General features: G+C 36.9%; 1 protein-coding gene across 2 annotated transcripts in view; it reads right to left on the reverse strand.

Annotated features, from left to right (window-relative positions):
* Nucleotides 1–319: 319 nt before the first annotated feature.
* The window catches only part of LOC142856436 (uncharacterized), a 28,851-nt gene continuing 5,616 nt past the window's right edge, over nt 320–23,554 (reverse strand). The window contains exons 2-4 of one of the 2 annotated variants that reach the window (XM_075983892.1): nt 5,046–5,172; nt 4,798–4,858; nt 320–3,664 (exon numbers count right to left, since the gene is read on the reverse strand). In XM_075983892.1, coding sequence (XP_075840007.1) covers nt 2,386–3,664; nt 4,798–4,858; nt 5,046–5,172 — 1,467 coding nt within the window. In that variant the 3' untranslated portion in view covers nt 320–2,385. The other variant, XR_012911644.1, reaches the window with a different exon arrangement.

Consider the following 23,554-nt stretch of genomic DNA (forward strand, 5'->3'; position numbering starts at 1 on the left):
GTGCAATTTTTTTCCAATTATTCAAACTCAGGTGCCAGATGTGACATTCAGATGACCCAGTCTCCATCCACCTTGTCTGCATCTTTGGGAGACAGTGTCACCATCACATGCTTGGCAAGTCAGGACATTAATGGGCATTTAGCATGGTATCAGCAGAAACCAGGGGAGTATCCTAAGCTCCTGATCTATGGTACAAGCAGCTTGGCAGATGGGGTCTCACCAAGGTTCAGTGGAAGTAGATCTGGCTCACAGTATTCTTTTAAGATAGGGAGCCTGCAATCTGAAGATGCTGCAACTTACTACTGTCATCAGGGTGATAATACACCTCCCACAATGATTGATGCCATTATAGAAACCATCAAGGGAAGCAGAAGTGAAAGACCAGCCTGGCCCATTTGCTTTTTCTGGTGTCTGCTCTTCAATGTGTTCCAGCTGCTGAGGGGCAGGCATAACTCTCTTACACTTAGGACCTCAGGTTCAGATGTACCAACTGCTACAGGGGGAAACAGGCAGGGGGAAAACATCTCTCCCCTGCCCACCTCACCATATGGCAGATGAGGGGAGGAACTACATTGTCCAAGGTCAAGATTTTCGGGCTGGTTCACCAGCACCCATGTCAATATGGTCAGCTCCACTATGCTGCCCAGACAAGGTGAAGGACCCACTTTCCCAATTGCTATAGCTGGTAAGGGGGAGGGTCTGATCCTTGTGGTAGGTACAAATAGAGGAGGGTATCTTTACGTTGTTCTTACCACCATAAGGCAGATGAGTGTGGTGGGGCCAATTATCCCACATAAACATCACCAGAGCCAGCTCACCCTCATTTCCACCAACTGGGTCATTTCTATTATGCTGCCCAGTCAAGCAGCAGGGATTGGTCTCCTGAATATTGACGCTTTTAATTGGGGAGGGTCTACTCTCTTGTCTGTCATTGTCGGTGAGGGATGAAGGATAAGGAGAGTATCCCTCCCCTGCCCATGCCTTTACATGACAGATTAGTAGTGGGGACAGCTCTCCTACACTCAGAATTTGGGGACTGGATCATCCTCAATTCCTGCAACAGGGTTGCTCTATTGTGCTGCCAGGCAAGGAGAAGGGTCTATTCTCCCAAGTGCTGTAGTGGGTGAGGGGCTGGACTAGTTCTACGGTTCTTATGACTTGAGAGTCATCTCTCCCTCCCTCCTCAGGTACAGGGGCTAAGGAGAGAAGACATTTCTTTCACACTCTTGACACCATATGGCAGATGGGGTCATGATTTCACTAAGTACCAAAACAATCACTCGTATGGTACTACTCCATATCAACCCATAGGAGATAAATTCATTGAATAGGTTCACACAGAATTCATGGGATCCACAAGATTATGCACCAGATAAGTTGACATTTTGAAAGTCAACCTACCAAAATTTATACTTCCGATGGAGGTTAAATTCATGTAGGCATGGTCCATGAAAAATACTGCCTTTTGTATAACTGGTGGTCTCTAACTACAAGTACTCTTGTATGATAACATAAGAACATTTTCTTGATTATGTTCTTAGCAGCATTATTTGTAATAGCCAGAACCTGGAAGAAACCAATAAGCCCCTCAACTGAAGAAAAGATAAAATGTGATACATTTACACAACGAAGTACTTTTCAGTGGCAAAAAATGACATGTTGGTTTTTGCATGCAAATGGATGGAACTCTAAAAAGCCATCCTGAGTGAAGAAACCCAGACACAGAAAGACAAACACAGTAAGTACTCACTCATAAGTGGATATTAGACATAAAGCAATGCAAACTAGCCTACAGTCCACAACCCCAGAGAAGACAGAAAACAAGGAGAGCTCTAAGAGATAGATACATGGATTTCCCCAGGAAGGGGAACTAGACAAGATTTCCTTAGTAAAATGGCAGCATTTCATAAGCAGTTGAGATGGAGTCCTCATGTTTCTGATGTGATGTGATATAGAATTACATCAAAACAGGGTATGACTAGACTATTAAATTCTCAGTGAGTGAAATGAACACGATAATCCAGAGTATGTGTTCTCCAGTTTGTGCTGTGAACTGATAATGATTACATCAAGACAGAGTATGAATAGAATATTAAGTTCTTAGTGTTTATACATGCTAATCCTCTGAGTATGTGTTCTCAAGTATGTGTTTATTCTTTTGTAGACCTTTTTGACATGCAATGTTTTGACCACAATGAATACATTCATAGGGTTTCTCACCAATACAGGTTCTTTAATGTATTGAAAGACTATTGTGAAATGAAAGGCTGTAACAAACAACATTCATAGACTCTGTCCCCAGTATGTGTTCTTTTATATCTTTGAAGACCATTGAGATACACGAAGGATTAAACACAATGATTACATTCATACTGTTTTTCTCCACTATGAGTTTTTTTTATTCATTTGAAGACTACTGTGGAATGCAATGGTTCTATCACACTGATTACAGTCATAGGGTTTCTCTCCAATATGCATTCTTTCATGTTTTTGGAGACTATTGTAAAATGCAAAGGCTTTACCACACTGATTACATTCATAGGGTTTCTCTCTAGTATGTGTTCTTTCATGTATTTGGAGACTATTATGACATACAAGAGCTTTACCACCCTCATAACATTTATAGGGTTTCTCTCCAGTATGTTTTCTTTTATGCCTTTGAAGACCACTGTGATATGCAAAGGCTTTACCACACTGATTACATTCATAGGGTTTCTCTCCTGTATGTGTTCGTTTATGCATTTGAAGACGACCATTATATGCAAAGGCTTTACCACAATGATTACATACATAGGGTTTCTCTCCTGTGTGGGTTCTTTCGTGTGTTCGGAGACTATTGCGAGATACAAAAGCTTTACCACACTGCGTACATTCATAGGGTTTTTCTCCAGTATGTGTTCTCTTATGAACGTGAAGATGACCCTGACTTGCAAAGGCTTTACCACACTGAGTACATTCATAGGGTTTCTCTCCAGTATGTGTTCTTTTATGTATTTGAAGATGACTGTGACGTGCAAAGGCTTTACCACACTGATTACATTCATAGGGTTTTTCTCCAGTGTGGGTTCTTTTATGCCTTTGAAGACCACTGTAACATGCAAATGCTTTACCACATTGAGTACATTCATAGGGTTTCTCTCCAGTATGTGTTCTTTTATGAAGGTGAAGACGACCCTGACTTGCAAAACCTTTACCACACTGAGTACATTTATAGGGTTTCTCTCCAGTATGTGTTCTTTTATGTATTTGAAGATGACTGTGACGTGCAAAGGCTTTACGACAATGATTACATTCAAAGGGTTTCGCTCCAGTATGTGTTGTTTTATGCCTTTGAAGAACACTGTGACATGCAAATGCTTTACCACACCAAATACATTCATAAGGTTTCTCTCCAGTATGTGTTCTTTTATGTCTTTGAAGATCACTGTGATACACAAAGGCTTTACCACAGTGAGTACATTCAAAGGGTTTCTTTCCAGTATATGTTCTTTTTTGTTTATGACGTCTTTTGGGACATGAAAAGAGCTTCACACATTGAATACATTCATATGGTTTCTCGCTAGGATGTTTTCTTTTATGTCTTTGAAGATGACTGTCACATGCAACGGCTTTAATATTTTGAGGGTGTGTGGAAGTTTTTCCTCCAGTTTGATTTCTTCCATGCCTGTAAGGATAATGGCACATACATAAGTGTTACCACATTAAATACACAGCTGAATCGTTATAACTGTATCAAATAATTTTTAAATTTGTTCCATTTTTAAAGAGGAATTAGATCTTAAGGTTTCATCACTGTGCTTATACTTATGCTGTTTCCATTTACTAAGAATATTTTGCAACTTTAAAGATACCTTTGATGGCAAGATCCTTTATTACATGAGTAGCATTTACAGAATCATTTTCCTATACATTTTTTTCAAATATTTGAAGAAAACTGAAAAAACTCAGACTAATTGGATTTAAAAATTTTCCTATACTGTGAGAGATACTATATTTGCCAATTATTATTACTAGTACACATGGGGATTTTCCACAATGTGCATTTTTTGACGTATTATTGTTGAAACAGGAAAACAGATTACTTGAATACTTGAATGATTTTTAACAAGCATACTCAACATGGGGACTGCTACATATCTTCTAATTATTCTTTTTTAAAAATATTTATTTATTTATTATGTATAACATTCTGTCTGTGTGCATGCCTGCAGGCCAGAAGAGGGCACCAGACCTCTTTACAGATGGTTGTGAGCCACCATGTGGTTGCTGGGAATTGAACTCAGGACCTTTGGAGGAGCAGGCGATGCTTTTATCCATTGAGCCATCTCTCCAACCCTCTTCTAATTATTCTGAGAGAGAAGAATCTTATGTCTTTCCATATCTCTATGCTCATAAGCCTTGTACCCAGAGTAACACATGATATACCCAGTAAAAGAAAAATAACAAATAAAAGGATTTCAATTAAATTCACAGAGTTTGACCCTCTGTCCTCTTAGACTTTTGGTATAGGGATTAAGGTTTGCACCCTCAATAAACTTAGTACAGTCACATCAAATATATGAGTCACAAAAGCTTCAGCATGGACTATTTGCATGTTAGAAAGTCTTGGAGACATACTTATCATCACTTCAATGTTTATAATTTTTGTAATATGATGGTGAGGAAGAAATTGAGTGACAATTCTACAGCATAGCTCTCATGATGCTATGATTCGAATGGTGCTAAGTGTTAAGACACTGTTTCCTTAGCTTCTTCCTTAAAAACATACATTTGTATCAGCTTGCACATGAAAATTACCTTTCATATCTTCTAGACCATTGAGAAGGCTTTTCAATATTATGGTCTTCCCAACTGTATCCTAAAATATAATATCAGAAAATATATGTAACATTGAAAATAATGCAAAATTTTAGTTGCTATCTTCTCTGAACCTTAGAATCATTCATCTCATTGCTTTCCTTTCTTAATAAAATTAGAGAAGAACATCAATAACCAATCAACTGTTGTTCCCTTATTTTGAAACATAAAAGAAAATTCAGTCTTACCTATAATAGTGAGGTTCCTGTAGGTCTCCAGCATAACATCTTTGTAGAGATTCTTCTGGGAAGGATCCAGCAAAGTCCACTCTTCCCAAGTGAAATCAACATGCACATCATCATAGGTCACTGCATTCTAAAATTTCCAATGTATACATACAATAGAAAGCATGACAATGACAGTATAAATGCATACTTCTTTAATAGTATACTCACATAATTTTAGGGCTTCCCGCCCAATTATTCTATACCATATACATAACAATTTAGTCACCAAGTAACTTTTGAAGGAAACTAAATAGACGGTTCAGCTCTATCATTTCTTTACCCCTTGAATGAGATATCACCTGCAATAGAAATGCCTATTAAAAAAACAGAGAGAGAGACAAGTAAACAGATCAGCAGTACAAAGGACACATAGGGATAAAAATGTATGAACAATTTATTACTGCTTACAAAAAAATGAAGAAAAATATGGGCTCCTGCCTCTAATTCCAGCACTCAGAAGGCAGAGGCTTCTGAATTGAATGCCAGACAAGTCTACCCAATCATGTCCAGGATAGTCAGAATTACATATCGAGAAACTGTTATCAATACAAAAATTAGCCAAATCAAAACAAAACAAAACCCCAAAAATCATTTAAAAAGTCACAGAGGTGTTTAGGTTTTTTTTTATTAATTAATTTATTAAAGATTTCTGCCTCCTCCCCACCACCGCCTTCCATTTCCCTCTCCCTCCTCCAATCAAGTCCCCCTCCCTCATCAGTCCAAAGAGCAGTGAGGGTTCCTTGCCCTGTGGGAAGTCCAAGGACCTCCCACCTCCTTCCAGGTCTAGTAAGGTAAGCATCCAAACTGCCTAGGCTCCCACAAAGCTAGTACGTGCAGTAGGATTAAAACCCAGTGCCATTGTTCTTGACTTCTCAGCAGTCCTCATTGTCCGCTATGTTCAGTGAGTCTGGTTTTATCCCATGCTTATTCAGACCCAGTCCGGGAAATGCAAATCAAGACAACTTTAAGATACCATCTTATACCTGTCAGAATGGCTAGAATCAAAAACACAGAGGTGTTTAGTTAAGTTCCTATAATGAGTTATGCATTAACTCCAGCTCTGTATTCATCTTCCAGAAACCTGAAGTATGCTAATTTAAACTGTTACACAAAAAAAAACTTTATTAAAAGACATTGTATATTTAAAAACTTAAAATTCAGCGATGAAAATATTAGCAATAAATGCTATCACAAGTATTCAACACAGGGCAGGAAAGAAGGATCAAAATAAAAAGAACTCACTGGCTTGCATAGAGGTGGGCTCAACTGTCTGTACTAACAAGGGGGAATCACAACAACTCAGTATTCCATGGTCAGGGTTTCTGTGATCATGTTTTGAACACCGGGAGGAACAGGTCCCCACATAGTGCATATATATGCATACAGGAAAATTCTCATATACAAGAAAAAATTCAAAACAAACATTATAGCCAAGAAGAAGCTGATGTACCTGCATTCCAATTAATCAGGAGTCTCAGAATTTATTCATGTCATAAATAAATTTGGGGAAATAAAATGATACCCTCTTCCAAATTTTTATATTCCAGATATGGGGGAATTTTAGTATAAGAGCATATGTTTGACAGAGAGAAAACCATCAATCAATAATATAAAAAAAGCAAGGAATGCTGGCCCACCTTTAATCATAGGATCTAGAGTCAGAGGATCTCTTAGACTAAAGCCAGCCTGGGGTACAGAACTACTTTTAGGACAGCTAGGTTTACATGGACAAATATTGTCTTCAAAAACTTAAAAATAAGAAGATTCAAACAACAGGATACTAAACTGCCTTATCACTGAATAGCAATAATTTATAGTGAAATCTTATGTAACTCTTATTATAATGGTGGTGAAGGCATGACAGCAGAGGAAGTTTACTGTTTAGTATCAAACATAACACAGTAGACACAGAAGAGGAAATAGGTTGAGGAAATAGAGAATCATGTTACATCCCCAATGAGGAATTTCATCCAGAAAGCCTCCACCTACTAATGATTTCATAAGTAATCAGCAGAAAGTCACCAAGGAATGATACATGTTCAAATGCATCCTCCTATTTGGGGAGGTGTTCATTTTAATCAATTACAATATGACCTAGATCATTAAAGGCTCATGGTCATCCATGAAAAATATGCTTTAGTCACTTCAATGATCCCCATACTCTGAAAAAGCCCCTACAATGTTTAAATGTCCAAAGTCTTTTGTGACACTGAAGACAATCTCTTGACAGTGATGTTTTGTAAAATCAGAAAATGTGTTACATCTTTCTAACATACAATGACACAGAATACCATTCATATTCCAAAACGGAAAAATGGAGACATACTGAGAGAAGATTGAACCAAGGCAAGACTGAAGTACAGCAGGAAAAAAAAAATCAAATGCTGATGCTCTATCTCAGATGCATGCAACTTCAGTTTCAAAAGACTGAGATAGCCCTATCCCTGGAACTTCTCATACATCTCTCTCTTTGATTACCTCCACTCCCTATAGACTACTTGCTCTCATGGAAGATGTCTCATTGCTTAGGTATCTCAACATCTTGAACATCTTGTGGTCTCAAAATGCTACCCAGGCTATTGCAAAATATTATTAAGATGTGTTATATTCCCTTATGATGTGGAATATTTTTCAATGATGCAAAGATTTGTTGCATTCTTTTATGTTAATTCTTTTAACTCTGAGAAACTCTGATGCTTTGCCTGTCTTAAGTACCTGATTGTGCTAACAAGGAGATGAAAAGCCAGTACCTTATCAGGAAAAGAAATGAGGATCTGGAAGGCAGAGAGAATAGATGTGAGGAGAAATCTTGGAGGAAAATAGGAGAAACAAACAACCAAAAAAGCATAGGACACCAGGGGCCAGCCACCCAGGTACATGCTAGAGAATAAGAAGAAATGAAAGGTATACAGAATAGAAAAAGATAAAAGCTAGAGGCAAAAGGTTGATGGAATAATTTATGTTAAGAACAATGGCCAGAAACAAGTCAAGCTAATGCCCGAGATTTGTAAGTTATAACAAAGCTTCTGTGATTTTTTTTGGAAGTTGGGTGTCTCGTTTCTCAAAAGAGCAAAATCAACTGAATTCCTTTTGATGCCCAATATGGGGCTCAAAACTTAGGGCTCCTTTAAGAGTTTCTTCCTTAAAGAAGTCTTTGAGCAGGGAGTACATAAAAATTCTAACAACAAAAAAAAAGTTTGTAGCAGCACAATAATCAGATTCCTAGTGATATGAAGGAAGAATGCAGGTCCTGAAACATACTTTCGACTTGGCTGCAAGTTATTGCTTGGATTTCATGAAAAGAGAAGCAGAAGGAGCCCACAAAATCACCAGTGGAGTTCAATGCTTTATAGCAGCTTAAAGGCTTATATTGTCAAAAAAGGTGAAATGATATTCAGTTAAAGAAGCTCAGACTGAAAAAAAACTTAAAAAGTTTCCAGTGTACTTTACAATTTGTATCGGCTTAAGTAAATGAAGAAAATACATATAGGCATTAATAGAAAGAAATAGCTTTGAAAAAAATAGTAAAAAGACAGTAACAGTAATAGAATTAAAAAAGTCATGTAAAGATGAAAAATAAACAGGAAGTCAGGATTGTGTATAATATTATGTTGATTCTGAGGCAAGAGACAGCTGGTGGAGGACATGAGATGATAAACAGCACTGTAAAATTGAACCAATTTAGGTAATTTGGGCTATCTTTTTGTTACTATTGATTTTATTGAGGTTTACGATTTTTCTCCACTCTTCCCTTCTTCCTCTCTCTTCTTCTTCTTCTTTCCTTTTCTGTGACCCCCACACTCCTGATTTACTCAGAAGTTCTTGTCTTTTTTCACCCTCCTATGTAGATTCATGTATGTCTTTCTTAGAACCTTCTGTTGTCTGGCTTCTCTGGGGTCTAGTTTTTTTTTTTTGTTTCATTGTTTTTGTTTTTGGTTTTTTTTGCTTTATGACTAAAAGCCACTTATGAGTGCTTACATATTGTATTTGTCTTTCTGGGTCTGGGTTACCTCACTCAATATATTTTTTTCTAGATCTGTAATTTGCCTGCAAATTTCAAGATGTCATTATTTTTTACCTATGTGTAGTACTCCATTGTGTAAATGTGCCACATTTTCTTTTATCTATTCTTCAGTTTAGGACCATCTAGGTATGTTGTTGGTGGCATTTACTTGGTTCCCAGCTGTTCAGCACCAAAATAAACACTCAGAAAACATCTTATTTGCAATACTGTTTGGCCAATAGCTTAAGTGTATTTTTAGCTCACTCTTATCTCTTAAATTAACTCTACCATGAGCAAGGTTGGGTCTGTTGGTTAGTATCTTTCTCCTCTGGCAGCTCCATGGCGTCTTTCTGATTCCACTGTATTTTCTCCCAGCATTTAGTTTAGTTTTCCCACCTAGCTCTATTCTGTTAAGCCACTGGCAAAACCAGCTTCTGTATTCACTAACCAACAAAAGCAACACATTTACAAAAGGACTTCCCACACCATAGATTGTTTTCAGGTTCTGGTTATTACAAATAATGCTGCTATGAACATAGTTGAGCACATGTGCTTATGGTATAATTGAATGTCATTTGGGTATATACCCAACAGGGGTATTACTGGGTCCTGTGGTAGACTGCTTCCTAATCTTCTGAGAAATCACTATACCGATTTCTAAAGCAGTTGTACAAGTTTACAAGGCCACCAGTGGAAGACTGTTGCCCTTACCCCATATCCACTCCAACATAAGCTGTCATCAGTGTTTTTGTTCTTGGCCATTCTGACAGGTGTAAGATTGAATCTCACAGCTGTTTTGATTTGTATTTCTATGATAACTAAGCATGCTGAGAATTTACTTATGTGTTACTCAGCCCTTTGAGATTCATCTGCTGAAAGTTTTCTGTTTAGGTGTGTACCCCATCTTTGTGAGATTATTTGCTCTTTTATTGTCAAGTTATCTTAACTTTAGAAGTCAAACATATCTGTTAAATGAAAATAAAAATATTTTTTAAAAAGAGATTTTGCTTTTGTTTCCACAGCAGACAAATGCTGTGGATTTCTTAAGGAATGACATTGATCAGGTTTGATCAGGGAAGACCTCCTAAATCTTGACAAATGATGACAATCAGCAAAGATTATAGCTGTTCTTCCCAGGACTTAAACATTATCTCAAATTTTCTCAGGGAACCTACAGATGTCTTCACCCATATTCAGCAGGAAGTAATCTAGAGAACATGACACCCACATTTCCAGCAGATGAAATATGGGAGGCTTTTGGTTATTTGGTGGACTATAGATGCTTGTTATCATTTAGGGGAATATAGTATTTTGATAAATATTTAAGTTATTTTTGTTACAGTGCATATATATGTACATATACATATTTCTATTCTTTAAGGTATTGTATTTATGCAACTCATTTAAAAGTGTAAGATAAAGTTCTAGTTTTTGAAAGCTATTATTATAAACTATTTAGGATAATCAGGAAGCTCAGGTTAGTAGATAGCCACTTATAACAATCAAATATGTTGATGTTAGGTATTTTTTCAAGGTCCTACAGAGATATATCCAGATAGACAAATGGTTTTCAAACACTTAAAAGATGTACGGAATATGGCACTTACTTGCTTAAGAAATGATGGGTATTGAAGAAACTCCATTGGTGTTGCTTTCATTCTGGTAAGGCTAATCACTGGGTGAAAAAAAAAAACCTGCTACTACCTTTGGTTGATCAACAGTGTGTTGTGCAGATTTTACATGCAGCAGCAACAGGAAAGTGATTGATGAACATTTTCAAAACAAGCAAGCCGGAAGAGTGCTTTGGGATTCCTGTTTCACAGAAGAGTCTGCCAGACATTCTGCAGGACACAAAGGAAAATGACTGATGAGATTTGCCAATATAGGGCAGAATAGTCCTTCAAATTTTCTACTTTAGAGAAAAGCCTTCCTGTATGCTGTAAATGGATGGCTCAATGTTGAAAAAAAAAAATTGGGAGACTGTCCAGGCAGCTCAGTGTCTCTGTTGTTAGGGAATATTAATTCCATTATCAGGTCTTGGATGGAGTTAAAAACTAAATAATTAGAGTTTCAGTTTCTCAACCCTATGCTAGAAAGTAAGTTAAGTATCAAAGTTTGGAGTCACTAATATGGCATGGATAATGGAGTGTTTTCTCTGTAATTTGTAAATATAAATGGACTGAATATTGTAAATGTAATTCTTACTTGGTAACTGCTTTTATCATACATAGTTTTAGTAAGTTAAAGTTAAAATATTTCATTTTGATTTAGACAAAAGGGGAGAAAGTCTGTGGAATATTATTGTATGATGCATTTTATTTTTTTATGCTGTGGAACATGTGTTTCAATGATACAAAGATGTATCAGATTTGTTTAACTCTGTAAAGCTGTGATACTTTGTCTGTCTAAAATACCTAATTGGCTTAACAAAAAGCAGAACAACAAATATCTTGGCAGGAAGGATAAGAGGGTCTGGAAGGCAAAGAGAAGGAAAAGAGGAACAAGGAGCAAAAAAAAAAAAGAGAGGGTACCAGGAGTCAGCTACCTAATGACACAACAAGCCAGAGTAAGAAGTAAAGAAAGACATTCAGAGTAGAGAAAGATAAAATTCCAGAAGCAAAATGTAGATGGGATAATTTAAGAAAAACTGGCTAGAAACAAGCCAAGATAAGGCCAGGAATTTATAAGAAAAAATAAATCTTCATGTGTGTCATTCATTTGGAAGCTTTATGGTATGCCCCCACAAGCATAAAGAAAGAGAGAGAGAGAAAAAAAAAATCAACACCAGGCTTCAGCCTCACAGTTCCATGGAATGAACTCTCAGTCTCCTCCCAGGGATTCTGATTATGCCAAGCATAGATGCCAGCAACACTGCTGAGCTGTAATCACAGCCTAAGAACTCATTACATTAATTTTTACTATTTCTTGTTTGCAAGAACAGCACATGATGGGTAATACTGCAAAGTTAGACTTCTTTTTCTTTTGTTGTTGTATTGTTTTTCAAGTGAAGGTTTCTCAGTAGCTTTGGAGCCTTTCCTGGAAACTAGGTCTTATAATCCAGGCTGTCCTGCAACTCACAGAAATCCGTAAGTTTGACTTATTAACCCACATACCTAACATGCTTGGATCACAGGTACAACAGATTTTTAGGAAGCTGCTTCCTGGGAATAAAAAACACTTTCCTAACTTGTTGCAAGGAGGAGCCGCTTGTTCATCCCACCTACGCAGAATTGAAATAATCACACAAAAACTGTACTATTTAAGTCACTGCTTGGCCCATTACCTCTATCTTCTTATTGGCTAAATTTTATTTATTTAACCCATTTCTATTAATTTGCATATCACCATGGGGTCATGGCCTACCAGCAAAGTTTCAGCACGTCTATCTCTGGCAGCATCAGAAGCATGGTGTCTCTCTGACTCCGCCCTTCTTTCTCCCAGCATTCAGTCCAGTCCTCCCCATCTTCCTAAGTTCTTCCCTATCAACAGGCTAAGGCAGTTTCTTTATTCATTAATAGTATTCACAGCACACCGAGGGTACTCCCACATCATTTACTCCTTCCATAAATTGAAGATTTATGTGGATGGAGTCCTACCCTTAGGGCACCTTGAGAAGTTTCCATTCCACAGGAAGAACCTTTTCTATAGTGGTGATAAACTCCTTGAAAATTGCCACCTGTTTCAGCAATTTACTGAATGATATGAAACTACCTTTTCATTTTCATGTATTTCTGCCTCACTTGTTACTTTCTTTTTATTGTCGACCTGAATGAGTCATCGGTAATAACCATTTAGCAGATTCATTATTCTATTTAAGGAATTAGCCTATTATTTTTAATTCTCCTGTACTAAATTTCCAGGGCATAGGCAGAATAAGAAAGATTTTGGAAAAAAAAAATAAACATGCATCTAAATGCCTAAGTTTGCAGCAAAAAAAAAAAAAGTTTTGGGCTCAATATATCACACAAATGACCTAGAGTATAATTTTTTATGGTGTCTATTTTGGATGGAAATCCTGTGATCTCAATCTGCACTTTCTGCTATTACTCTTAATATTTCCATCTTCCTAGTCCTACAGAAACAGTCTTTTAAATTTATGTACAACTTTCTATGGTTTTTTGCCACCTAAAGTCATGATATCTTTGACATTCTCACAAAAAAAAAAAAAAACTTCCAGGTTCTGCATAGAAAAACAAATCCCTTTTGGTGTTTCACTTTTGGTATAACTTGTGTTTTTGCTGTACTGATTAAATCTGATAACCAGAAGCAGCCCAGGCAATGAATAGGTCTATTTGACTGATTGTATCAAATACTCCATCATTTTGGGAACTTAAGAAAGAAACATAAGATAAGAATTAAAGGCAAAACCCATGGGCAATGATTGTTTCCTGGCTCTATCTCTTGCCTAGTCACTGTCTCATGTGAAGATATTTTCCACTTGTAGTTCAGGCCCACTTTTTAGGGATAATACCACCCTCAATGGAGGAACCTTCCCACATGGATCATCAATCAACAAAAGCTCTCAGAGATAAAACAGTTTCTGGCTATTATGAATAAAGTCACTGTGAACATATTTGAGAGAGTGTCCTTCTGGAAGTATTGTTTGGATACATATCCAAGCGTGGTATAAGTGGGTTTGGAGATAGACTGACCCAATTTCCTGAAGACTGAATATTGATTTCCATGGTGGCTGTACAAGTGTACACTTGCAAAAGCAATGAATCCCCTTGCTCATCTTCTTGACAGCATTAGTTTTCATTGGTGTTATGTACTTAATCATTTGGACATGATTAAGATGAAATCTCACAGTAGTTTTGATATGTATTTCCATGATGGCTAATGATGGTGAACATTTCTTCTATTGTTCCTCATCCACTTTAGATACATCTACTGAGAATTCTGTTTAGCAGTGTACACATTTATACTTGGATTATATGGTTTGTCATTGTCTCATTCCTTAAGTTCTTTATTTTCTTGAGCGAGGAAACCCAGAAGCACATAGACAAACATGTTATATACTTCTAAGTGTAAGTTAGCAGTTAAGCAAAGTACAATCATAGTAATCACAGTTAATCTGAGTAGAAGGTATAGATACACAGAGGCTTAGCAATGAGAACAGCTCTAGGGGAAATGAAGGGAACTCCCTGGGAAGAGAAACTATAATAGATTTTGTGATGCACTGAGAGTCAGTGGGAATGGGAACAGGAAGAGTCAGGTGAGTGGAGAAACAGAGAGGGGGAGAAGACAGAGAGAGAGATGACGGGTACAGAAGAGCTTTTAGCAGGGGATGAAGAATTAGTGCAGTGAAAATGTCTTAGAACCTATAACCCTAGTTAGGGTTGGTAGTGGTCAAGATTACAGAGGCTAAACCAGCCATCTTCTGTAACCCTATAAATTTCCCAGTGGGACTGGGTCACCAAGCCAGCCATAAAACATGTGACACACATATCTAGACTGCAATATATACAGGGTAAATGGTGGCTCGGAACTACTACAGTAGCCAACCAATAACTGGTCCAATTTGAAGCCCAAACTTGAGAATAAGTGCACACCTGACACTGCCTAAATTGCTAGGAACGAGAATTTGAATGACTCAGAGAACTATAGTAGAAAGAAATAAAGCTAAAGAAGAAAAAAAAATCAATGAATGGTTCCACCTATTTTTTGCTATAATCATAGATTGGCACTTAATCCAATATTTGTCATAGAGGCTTCTTTCAGCAGCTCATGGAAGAACACGCACAGATCCCTACCCAAACATTAGCTTGAGCTATAGAAATGCTTTTAAAGGAGGGGTTTAGAATTGTAGGATTCAGAGGGGTCGAGGAAAAACTTGGCCCACAAAATCAACTAAGCAGGGTTCAAAGTGGTCAGAGAAACTTAAGTGATAATCATCAGCCTTCAAGTCTCTGTGCCAGGTCCTTTGTACACATGCTATTTTTTTTTTTTAAGCTTAAGGTGTTTGTGGTTGTCCTAATTGTCTGTGACTCTACTACCTGTTCTTGGTACCTTTTCCCTCCTATTGCATTGTCTTGTACAGCCTTGATATAAGAGCTTGTGCTGGTCTTATTGTACCTTGATATGATGTATTTGGCTGATATCCCTGGAAATCCTGCTCTTTTCTGAAGGAAAACAGTAGCAGTGGATCTGGGGGAATGTAAATTTGTTGTGGGTGAACAGGAAGCAGGGCAAGAAGGGTACACTGCAGCCAGGATGTACTGTATATGAGAGAAGAATAAATACAAAACATAAAGAAAAAATGAAAATGCATTTTGTCTAAGTTCAATGATTCTCATAATCTACAACAACCCAAACAAAACAAATGTCCAATGTCCCTTCTGACACTCAAGACAATCTTTTGACTTTCACATCTTGTAAAATCAAGAAACAAATGAGTGATTTTCAACATATAATTGCACAGTATATATTCCCATTCTGAAAAAGGGGATTCTATTCTCTTTGGATGTATACCTTCCTCAGCCTAGATATAGTAGGAAGGGCCTTGGACATTAAACAAAGCATTGTGTCTTACCCTCTCTGAAGATTGGATGGGGGTGTGGTGGGAAGGTGTATGGAAGGAATAGGAGGATGGAGAGAGTGGGAACTTGGACTGGTATTTTTTGAAAATCTAATAAAAAATGCATGAAAATGTTTAAAGTTCATGTAATTATATGGAAAAACATTTCGTAAGTATTAATTGAGACTACGAGACTGAAATAAATGTCAAAAATATGTATACTCCTGTAAAATACTAATAAAAGCATACATACAATGTGAAATAAATGGAAACTGAAGGAATTCTGGAAATGAAAATCTAGGTTAACATACAGAACCTAAAGTGGCAAGCTTCAACAAAATAATATAAGACATGAAACAGAATTTCAGGCTTTGAAGGTATGATAGGAGAAATAGATTTATTGATCATGGAAAATACTAAATCTAGAAATTTCCTGAATCTTAACATCCAAGATATCTGGAACACTATGAAATGTCAAAACATAAGAAAAATAAAGATTAAAGAAGAATCTCAGTGTAACATGAGGGGCCTGGCTTATTGGGGTTTCTGTCCTGCCCAATACTCCACAGCTGACATGTCCCAAAGAAAATTACACAGAGAGTCTACATTACTTATAAATTAATTGGCCCATTAGCTAGGTCTTCTTATTAGCTCTTATAGTTTATATTAACCCATTATTCTTATCTATGCTAGACATACAGCTCGGTATCTTTCTCAGCCAGGCAGGTCACATGTTGCCTCTTTGGTGGTCTGGGCTGGACTCAGAGGAATGGGCTTCCTCCTTCCTAGCATTTTCCTGTTCTCATGGCCCCGTCTCTACTTCCTGTCTGGTTGACCCGCCTATACTTCCTGCCCCCTCATGTTACATCTCAGCTCAAAGACCAATGAAATATTTTCAAAAAACTTCATAGTCAAAACTTTCCTAACTAATTGGACAGAGGATGTAACACAGCCCAATGAATCAACTAAGTAGGGCTCACAGGGGCTCACAGTGACTAAAATAGCAAAAACAGAGACTGCACGAGTCGGCAGCAAGTTCTCCACAGGTATGTGATCTTTGTGTAACTTGGTGTCATTGTGTGACTCTTAAAAGTCGGAATGCAGGGATATCTCTGACTCTCTTTGAACCATTTTTTTTCCTAGTAGGTTCCCTTGCCTTGCCTCAATGTGTTTATATCAAATCTTATTGTTACTTGTTATCCAGGGTTTTATTGCTATCCCTGGGATACCTGCCCAATTCTGAAGGGAAATCCATAAGTAAATCTGGTGAGAGGGGAGCACTGAAGAAGACTGAGAGGAGTAGAGGGAGAGAAAACTGTAAATGGGATACATTTTATGAGAAAAATAAATTTTAAAAAAGAAAGAAATGTGAACATAGTGATGGAAGATTGGACCAAAGCTAGACTAACTTCAGTAAAGCAAAGAAGTCCTAGAGATCTGTCTCAGACAGGCTTCATTCTCAAAGGGCTTAGATAGTTCTATCTATGAAAATTTTCATACATGTCTCTCCTTTGGTACTTCTACTCCCTATATCCAGCTCTCCCTTGATGATGTCTCATACCTTGGGTATCTCAATGTCCAATAATCTCAAAATATAAGACTCTTTTAATGTTTACAGTTTCATGCAATGTAATCTCATAGTATCCTCACTGGTTTCTGACTCTAACAAACACAGATGGGTGAAACATTGCTGAAATGGTACTATAGAGGAAGAATCTATGACCTATAAATTTTCAGTCCTTCCTGTTTCCAGAATCAGTACACCATGGGTTATCCCCACAAATGTGGCATCTAAGTTGTGATGGACACAACCACCAGAGTTACAGAAAGATCTGTATGAAGTGGCTTCTTCAAATTGGGAATCAAGTTGTCTATTCCTTCCAGAAACTGAAGGCTAAGATGGATGGATCTTACACTAGAGTACCTTCCTAGGCTTCAAATGACCAGAACAGCCTTCTCTTTAATGGTGCTAAACTTAATGAAATTTCCTGCCTCTGCTTCATCACATTTGAAACCACCACTTGAAACTACCTAGTCTCTTTTTCTCTATAAAACTGACATTTCATTTCTTTCTACACCACGTGTTTCTTTTCCACTGTGGACCTGAATTAGTCATCAGTAATAAACACCCAATAGAATCAATATTTTGTCCAAGAAATCAGCCAATTACTTTTTAATTTTGCCTTACTCAGTTTCTCAGGGCATGTAGAAAATATGAATGATTAGGGGACAAAATTTTAGACAAATGACTCTAGCTGAATTTTTCATGGATTCTATTTCCTAATGAAATACTATGACCTCAAGCTCCCCTGTCTGAATAACTTTCATCACTCTAATTGCCTACATGAAAAGGCAATTAAGCTCTATGTGCAGCTTTTTATGGCTTTTGCCATTTAAAGACCTATATATTTTTTTTTTTGATTTTTCGAGACAGAGTTTCTCTGTGGCTTTGGAGCCTGTCCTGGAGCTAGGTCTGTAGACCAGGCTGGTCTCGAACTCACAGAGATCCGCCTGCCTCTGCCTCCCGAGTGCTGGGATTAAAGGCGTGCGCCACCATTACCCAGCTAAAGACCTAATATCTTTCACATTCCTCCAAAAGAGAACATTCCCACATTCTACCCAGCAACAAAATCACTTTTGGTGAACTATATTTTGACCCAATTTGCTTGTTTATTGCTGTGATTAAATTCTCTATCCAAAAGCATTTCAGGTAGTGAACAGATTTATTTGACTGATATTACCAGATCACATCCCACAACTGGGAGCTTAGGATAAAAACTCAAGCTAGAAATTTAAGGCAAAAATCACAGGGAAACATTGTTTTCTGGCTTTCTCTCTTGCTTAATTACTGTCTAGAACTCAGCTAGCTCTCTTGTCCACCTCAGGCCTACTTGCTTAGGGAACTGGAAAGTCAATGGAAGAGGCTTCCCACACCAATCACCAATCAACACATTTTTTTTTTTTAAAATAGTAACTAGCAGTTCTGATTGGGTCAAAGCCTCAATTGATGCTCCCTCAAATTACTCTAGGCTACATCATATTGACAGAGACCATAAAATATGAGGTTTTTAAAAACACTAAACCAACATGTTAACCATATCAACCTCTTAAGCAACAAAAACACAAACATGAAGATAGCAACAACAGGAAAACATAGATATACCAAGCAATGAGTAGAAGCGAGCCTCTGAGATCAAGAAGAGAAAACTAGAACTGTCTTTCCACAGAAACTTCCAAAGCCAACAAATCCACAAGGAACTCATAACATCATAATAGTAAATTTTCTGGATAAAAATGGTGAAGATACATAATTTTTTAGAGAAACAACAATAAACTTAATGATAATAAAACATGGGTTGATAACAAAACCAGTGACATAGATAACACCACTGGCAAAACAAAACACAAAGACAGACCTATAAACATATGGTCACTAAAATAAGAACAACAAGATTCTAATAAAAATTAAACCAGAAGAAAACACTAGTTAGGACCTTTTCTGTGCACTACATTGTGACTTTTTCCAATAACAGAAAATGGGTTGGGCAAGAAGAGCTGTTCCACCAAAACTGGAGAGAGTCACTGGAAGACTTTTGATGCTTTATCTTTGTACAAAACAGTTTTGATTACTAAAAGAATGTCATTTACTTATATTTAAAAAAAATATTTGTTAAGATCACTTAGGCATCATTTTGTTTCCTGTGACAGATAATTGCCTATAAGTCTGCAGTGGAGTGAGGAAATAAGAACTTTTCCAAGCCTAAAGCAAGATAGCAGACTTTTAAAGAAAAAAAAAAGTACATAATTTATATTGTACAACTAAAGCAAAGTGTTTTGCTCTTATTATTTTATGAGTCACAAGAACTTTTGAAAACAATTCCATCCCCACATTTTGTATATCTTTTTTTGTGCCTTCCATGTATATACAGGTGACATACAGGGGAAGAGGATGCCAAATTCCCTGGATCTGGAATAGCAGGGGTTTACGGGCCTTTCAACTTGGGTATTTAGATATGAGGCCTAAGAATTTCAAGTCACTGAAAAATTCTTAAATTTTAGACTGGCATGAGCTGAGGAACATTTCAATTACATCACTTTGGTTTTTGTATGGAAAATAACTTTTACAAACTTACTTTTATAGTTACTATGAAAATCAAAATGGTAGTTCCTCAGAAAACTGGGAATACATCTATCCTCAGGTTGCTACTATACTATTTTGGAGAGCACATGCCCAACGGATGCTTTATTCTGTAGTTTTTTTTTCCTTCCTTGCTCTTTTGGAGGCTCACCACCCAGTTCCCATATAAATCAAAAAGAGACTTATTCTTACCTATGGATACCCAGGCTGAGCTTGATTTCTTTCTATACAGCTTTTCTTAAATTATCTCATCAGCACTTCACCTATTATCTTTCATCTTTCTCTATTATAAATATTTTACTTCTTATTTTATAGCTGGCTGTGCAGCTGTGTCCTGGATGCCCTCCTATCCTTTTCTTCCTCCTCAATTCTTCTCTCTTTCACCTTCTATTTATTCTCTCTGCATGGAAGCCTTACATACACCTCTCCTGCTTAGCTATTGGCCATCCAGATCTTTATTAGACAAATCAGGTATTTTAGGCAGGCAAAGTAACACAGGTTCATAGAATTAAATAAATGCAACATAAAAGAATGCAACATATTCTTGCATCATTAAACAAATATTCCGCAGTATAACTGAATGTAACACTTCAAACAATATTTCACAAGATTTCCCCCTTTGTCTAAATAAAAATAAATAACTTTTAACTTTCCTTGCAGCTGTCATTTCCTTTTCATTAGCATTTGAAATATTTCAAGTAAATAAGCTGCAGTGTAATCAATCTCTGGGTATTTTAACTACCCCTTGGTGTTTATTAAGCATGCCTTCTAGGGTGCCAGATAAAGTGTTAACTAATGAATCTTCTTCAAGAAAATACAGGGATTCTGATATCAGGGGAAAGAACCTGAAAGATTAAGAGAAGCAGTGGAACAGTCACCCGTGGCTCAAACCTCTTCCATTCTTCCATCCACAAAAGGTCAATATCCTCTAACAGCCCTACCTTGCTACTTTATGTCTCTTATCTTTCCGCAGTATTGTAAACTCTATGGAATTTTTTTGTCAGCTAATAGTTATTTCCTTTCTCTGACTCCAAGCAAGCTTTATAATCAAAATATCACACAACATCCTGTAACTTCTCATATAATTTACGCTTTTGCAAGTTCTAATCCACATATGCAGCTCTCCATGGCAGATGTCTCATTGCTTGGGTATCTCAATATCCTGTGGTCTCAAATGCACAAAAGCTTCATGCAATAAACTCTCACAATCTCTTCCCTGGGGCTCTGACTCTGCCAAACATACATGGGTAAAATAGTGATCACAGAAGAAGAATCCATGACCTTTACATTTTATAGCTTTCCTGTTTCTAGAATCAGTACAACATATGTTATCCTACCAAAACATAATGGGCACTACCAAGCCTAGATCAAATTTGGTGCTCTGTATGATGTTGCTGCTGGGATAAGAAATTACTTTGTGCACTCCTTCCATAAAATAAGGACTAAGCTGGATGGGACATCTTCTTAGGCTTCAAATGTAGATCATGGGTCCTCCCTTTAATGGAGCTAAAATCCTTGACAATCCCTGAATCTTTTTAGCATTGTACTGCCATCTGAAACTACTTAATGATGTTTTTCTCAAAAAAAAATGAAGACTTTTCTGATGTGGGGTATTTTGTATTCTGTGAATATGTGTTGCTTTGTATGGTTAATGAATAAAACTCTTTTGGTATATGGCAGTGCAGAATATAGCTAGGTAGAAAAAAAAATCTACCAGAGATACAGAGAGAAAGATTGCAGAGTAATGGAGACACCAAGAGCTACCAGAGAAGCAAGATGTAAGGAAATAAGCCAGGAACCAGGGCAAAGCTAGCCAGTAATAGTCTGAACCATTGGCCAAATATTTATAATTAATATAAGCCTCTGAGTGGTTACTCAAAAATTGGCAGGTGGGAGAGAAAAGTTCAACTACACTTTTCATTTCTTTCTCCTTGTTTCCTTTTCCCTGTTGATGCAAATGTGTCATCAGTAATAACCATCCAACAGAAGAAATATTTGGTCTAAGAAATAAGACTGTTACTTTTTTAATAGTGCCTTACTCACTTTCTTGGGTCATGGAGAGAAAATGAAGGATTTGGGGCCAAAATATCATACAAATGACCTTTCGCTAAATTTTTCATGAAGTCTTCATAGCATCTGTGCTCACTTACCAGTCAACTGATGGGGCCCAGAGGAATAATCTCAGGCTTGAGCTGGAGTCCCCACAGCAAGAGGATGCTATGACTGTTTTATGGAGAGCAATCAGATTTTTTATTGTTTTTATCAGAAACAGAACATAATGTTAATTTCCTGGATAAATACAGTTTAGTTGCCATGATAAAATGAACTCTGCAAGTCATACAGGGTACACAAAATTAATGTCTAAGAACAACTGTCCTATTAAACTTCTATGATTCCGTGACTTAGTAGTGAAACACAAATTAGCCTTAGTGCTTCACTACCTGAGGGAATGTATCAATGTTTCAGGAACTGGAAAGCACATTCTGTCCAAGGAGCCATGGATATTCATGTAAATTTTTTTTTGACACACATCTGTCAGGGTAGATAGGCCAGGTCAACTCTGTGGTTCCCTATAGAGCCTATTGTACACTATAACCCTTTGACCTTGACCACCACTGTCTATCATTACTCTCAACAATCCCATCTTCCAGGTTACCACATTTTCTGATCTAGGCACACTCTCAGTTGATGTTTCCTCAGATAAATCTAGCCTATGTCATATTGAAAGCTGAGGTTAATTAAGAAAAAGTGATAATAATATATTAGAAGGCTTTAAAGGTCCAAAGATAATCTACTAATCATATCAATCACTTTAACAACAAAAAAAACAAACATGAAGATAGCAGCAACTATAAAGCACAGATAGGACAGGTAATGGGAAGAGGCAAGTATTGAAGACCAAAAATATAAACCTATTTCTACACAGAAACTTCCCAAACCAACAAATATTCAAGGAACTAATAAGAAAATTGCTGAATAAAAAATTGGTGAAAGACAATAATATACCAGAAAATGAGCAATATAATTAGAGAATTATTAATAAAATCAACAATAGAGATGGCGTCACTAATAAAATAAAATACTAGGACAGACCTACAAATATATTTTAAGGTCCCTTAAATAAGAACTACAAGATTCTAACCAAAATCAAACTCCAAGGAATTACATAACAGCCCTCATCCTACACACTCCAATTCTCTATTTAACCAATTTAAGTAAATGCGTTGGGTGAGCAGGGCTGTTACACCAAAACAGGAGATTCACTTGAAGCTTTCCCAAGTTTTAACTGTGTAGAAAATAGTTTTGGCTACTAAAACAATCTTATGCTCTTATGACAAAGAAAAGGATGTCTGTTAGGATCACTTTGACACTACTTTGTTTCCTATGATGAATGACATCCCTGTAAGTCTGCATCAAACTGAGAAAAAGAAAACTGTTTAAAACAAAATGCAAGACAACTGATATTTAAAGAAGCAGTGCACACCAAAGGTAACTTGTTTTACTCTATTTGCTTCATAAGTCGCGAACACGTTTGAAAACAAGTTTGCCGCTATTTTTTCATGTTTGTACATGACTGAGAATATGTTCCATATACTTATGAGTGACATACAAAAAAGGATTTCAGGTCTCCTGGATCTGGAATAGTAAAAACAGAAAAGCCTCACAATTTGATTGTAGGTAATGGAACTCAGGTCATCCCACAAAAGAACATGTGCTGGGTCACATACCAAGACCCATAATACCTTCTGTCTAATAAACAAAAAGTCTTTCTCAGTTTAACAAGACCCATAATACCTCTGTCTAATAAACAA

This window comes from Microtus pennsylvanicus, chromosome 8 (genome assembly GCF_037038515.1).
Source record: "Microtus pennsylvanicus isolate mMicPen1 chromosome 8, mMicPen1.hap1, whole genome shotgun sequence".
NCBI lineage: Eukaryota > Metazoa > Chordata > Mammalia > Rodentia > Cricetidae > Microtus > Microtus pennsylvanicus.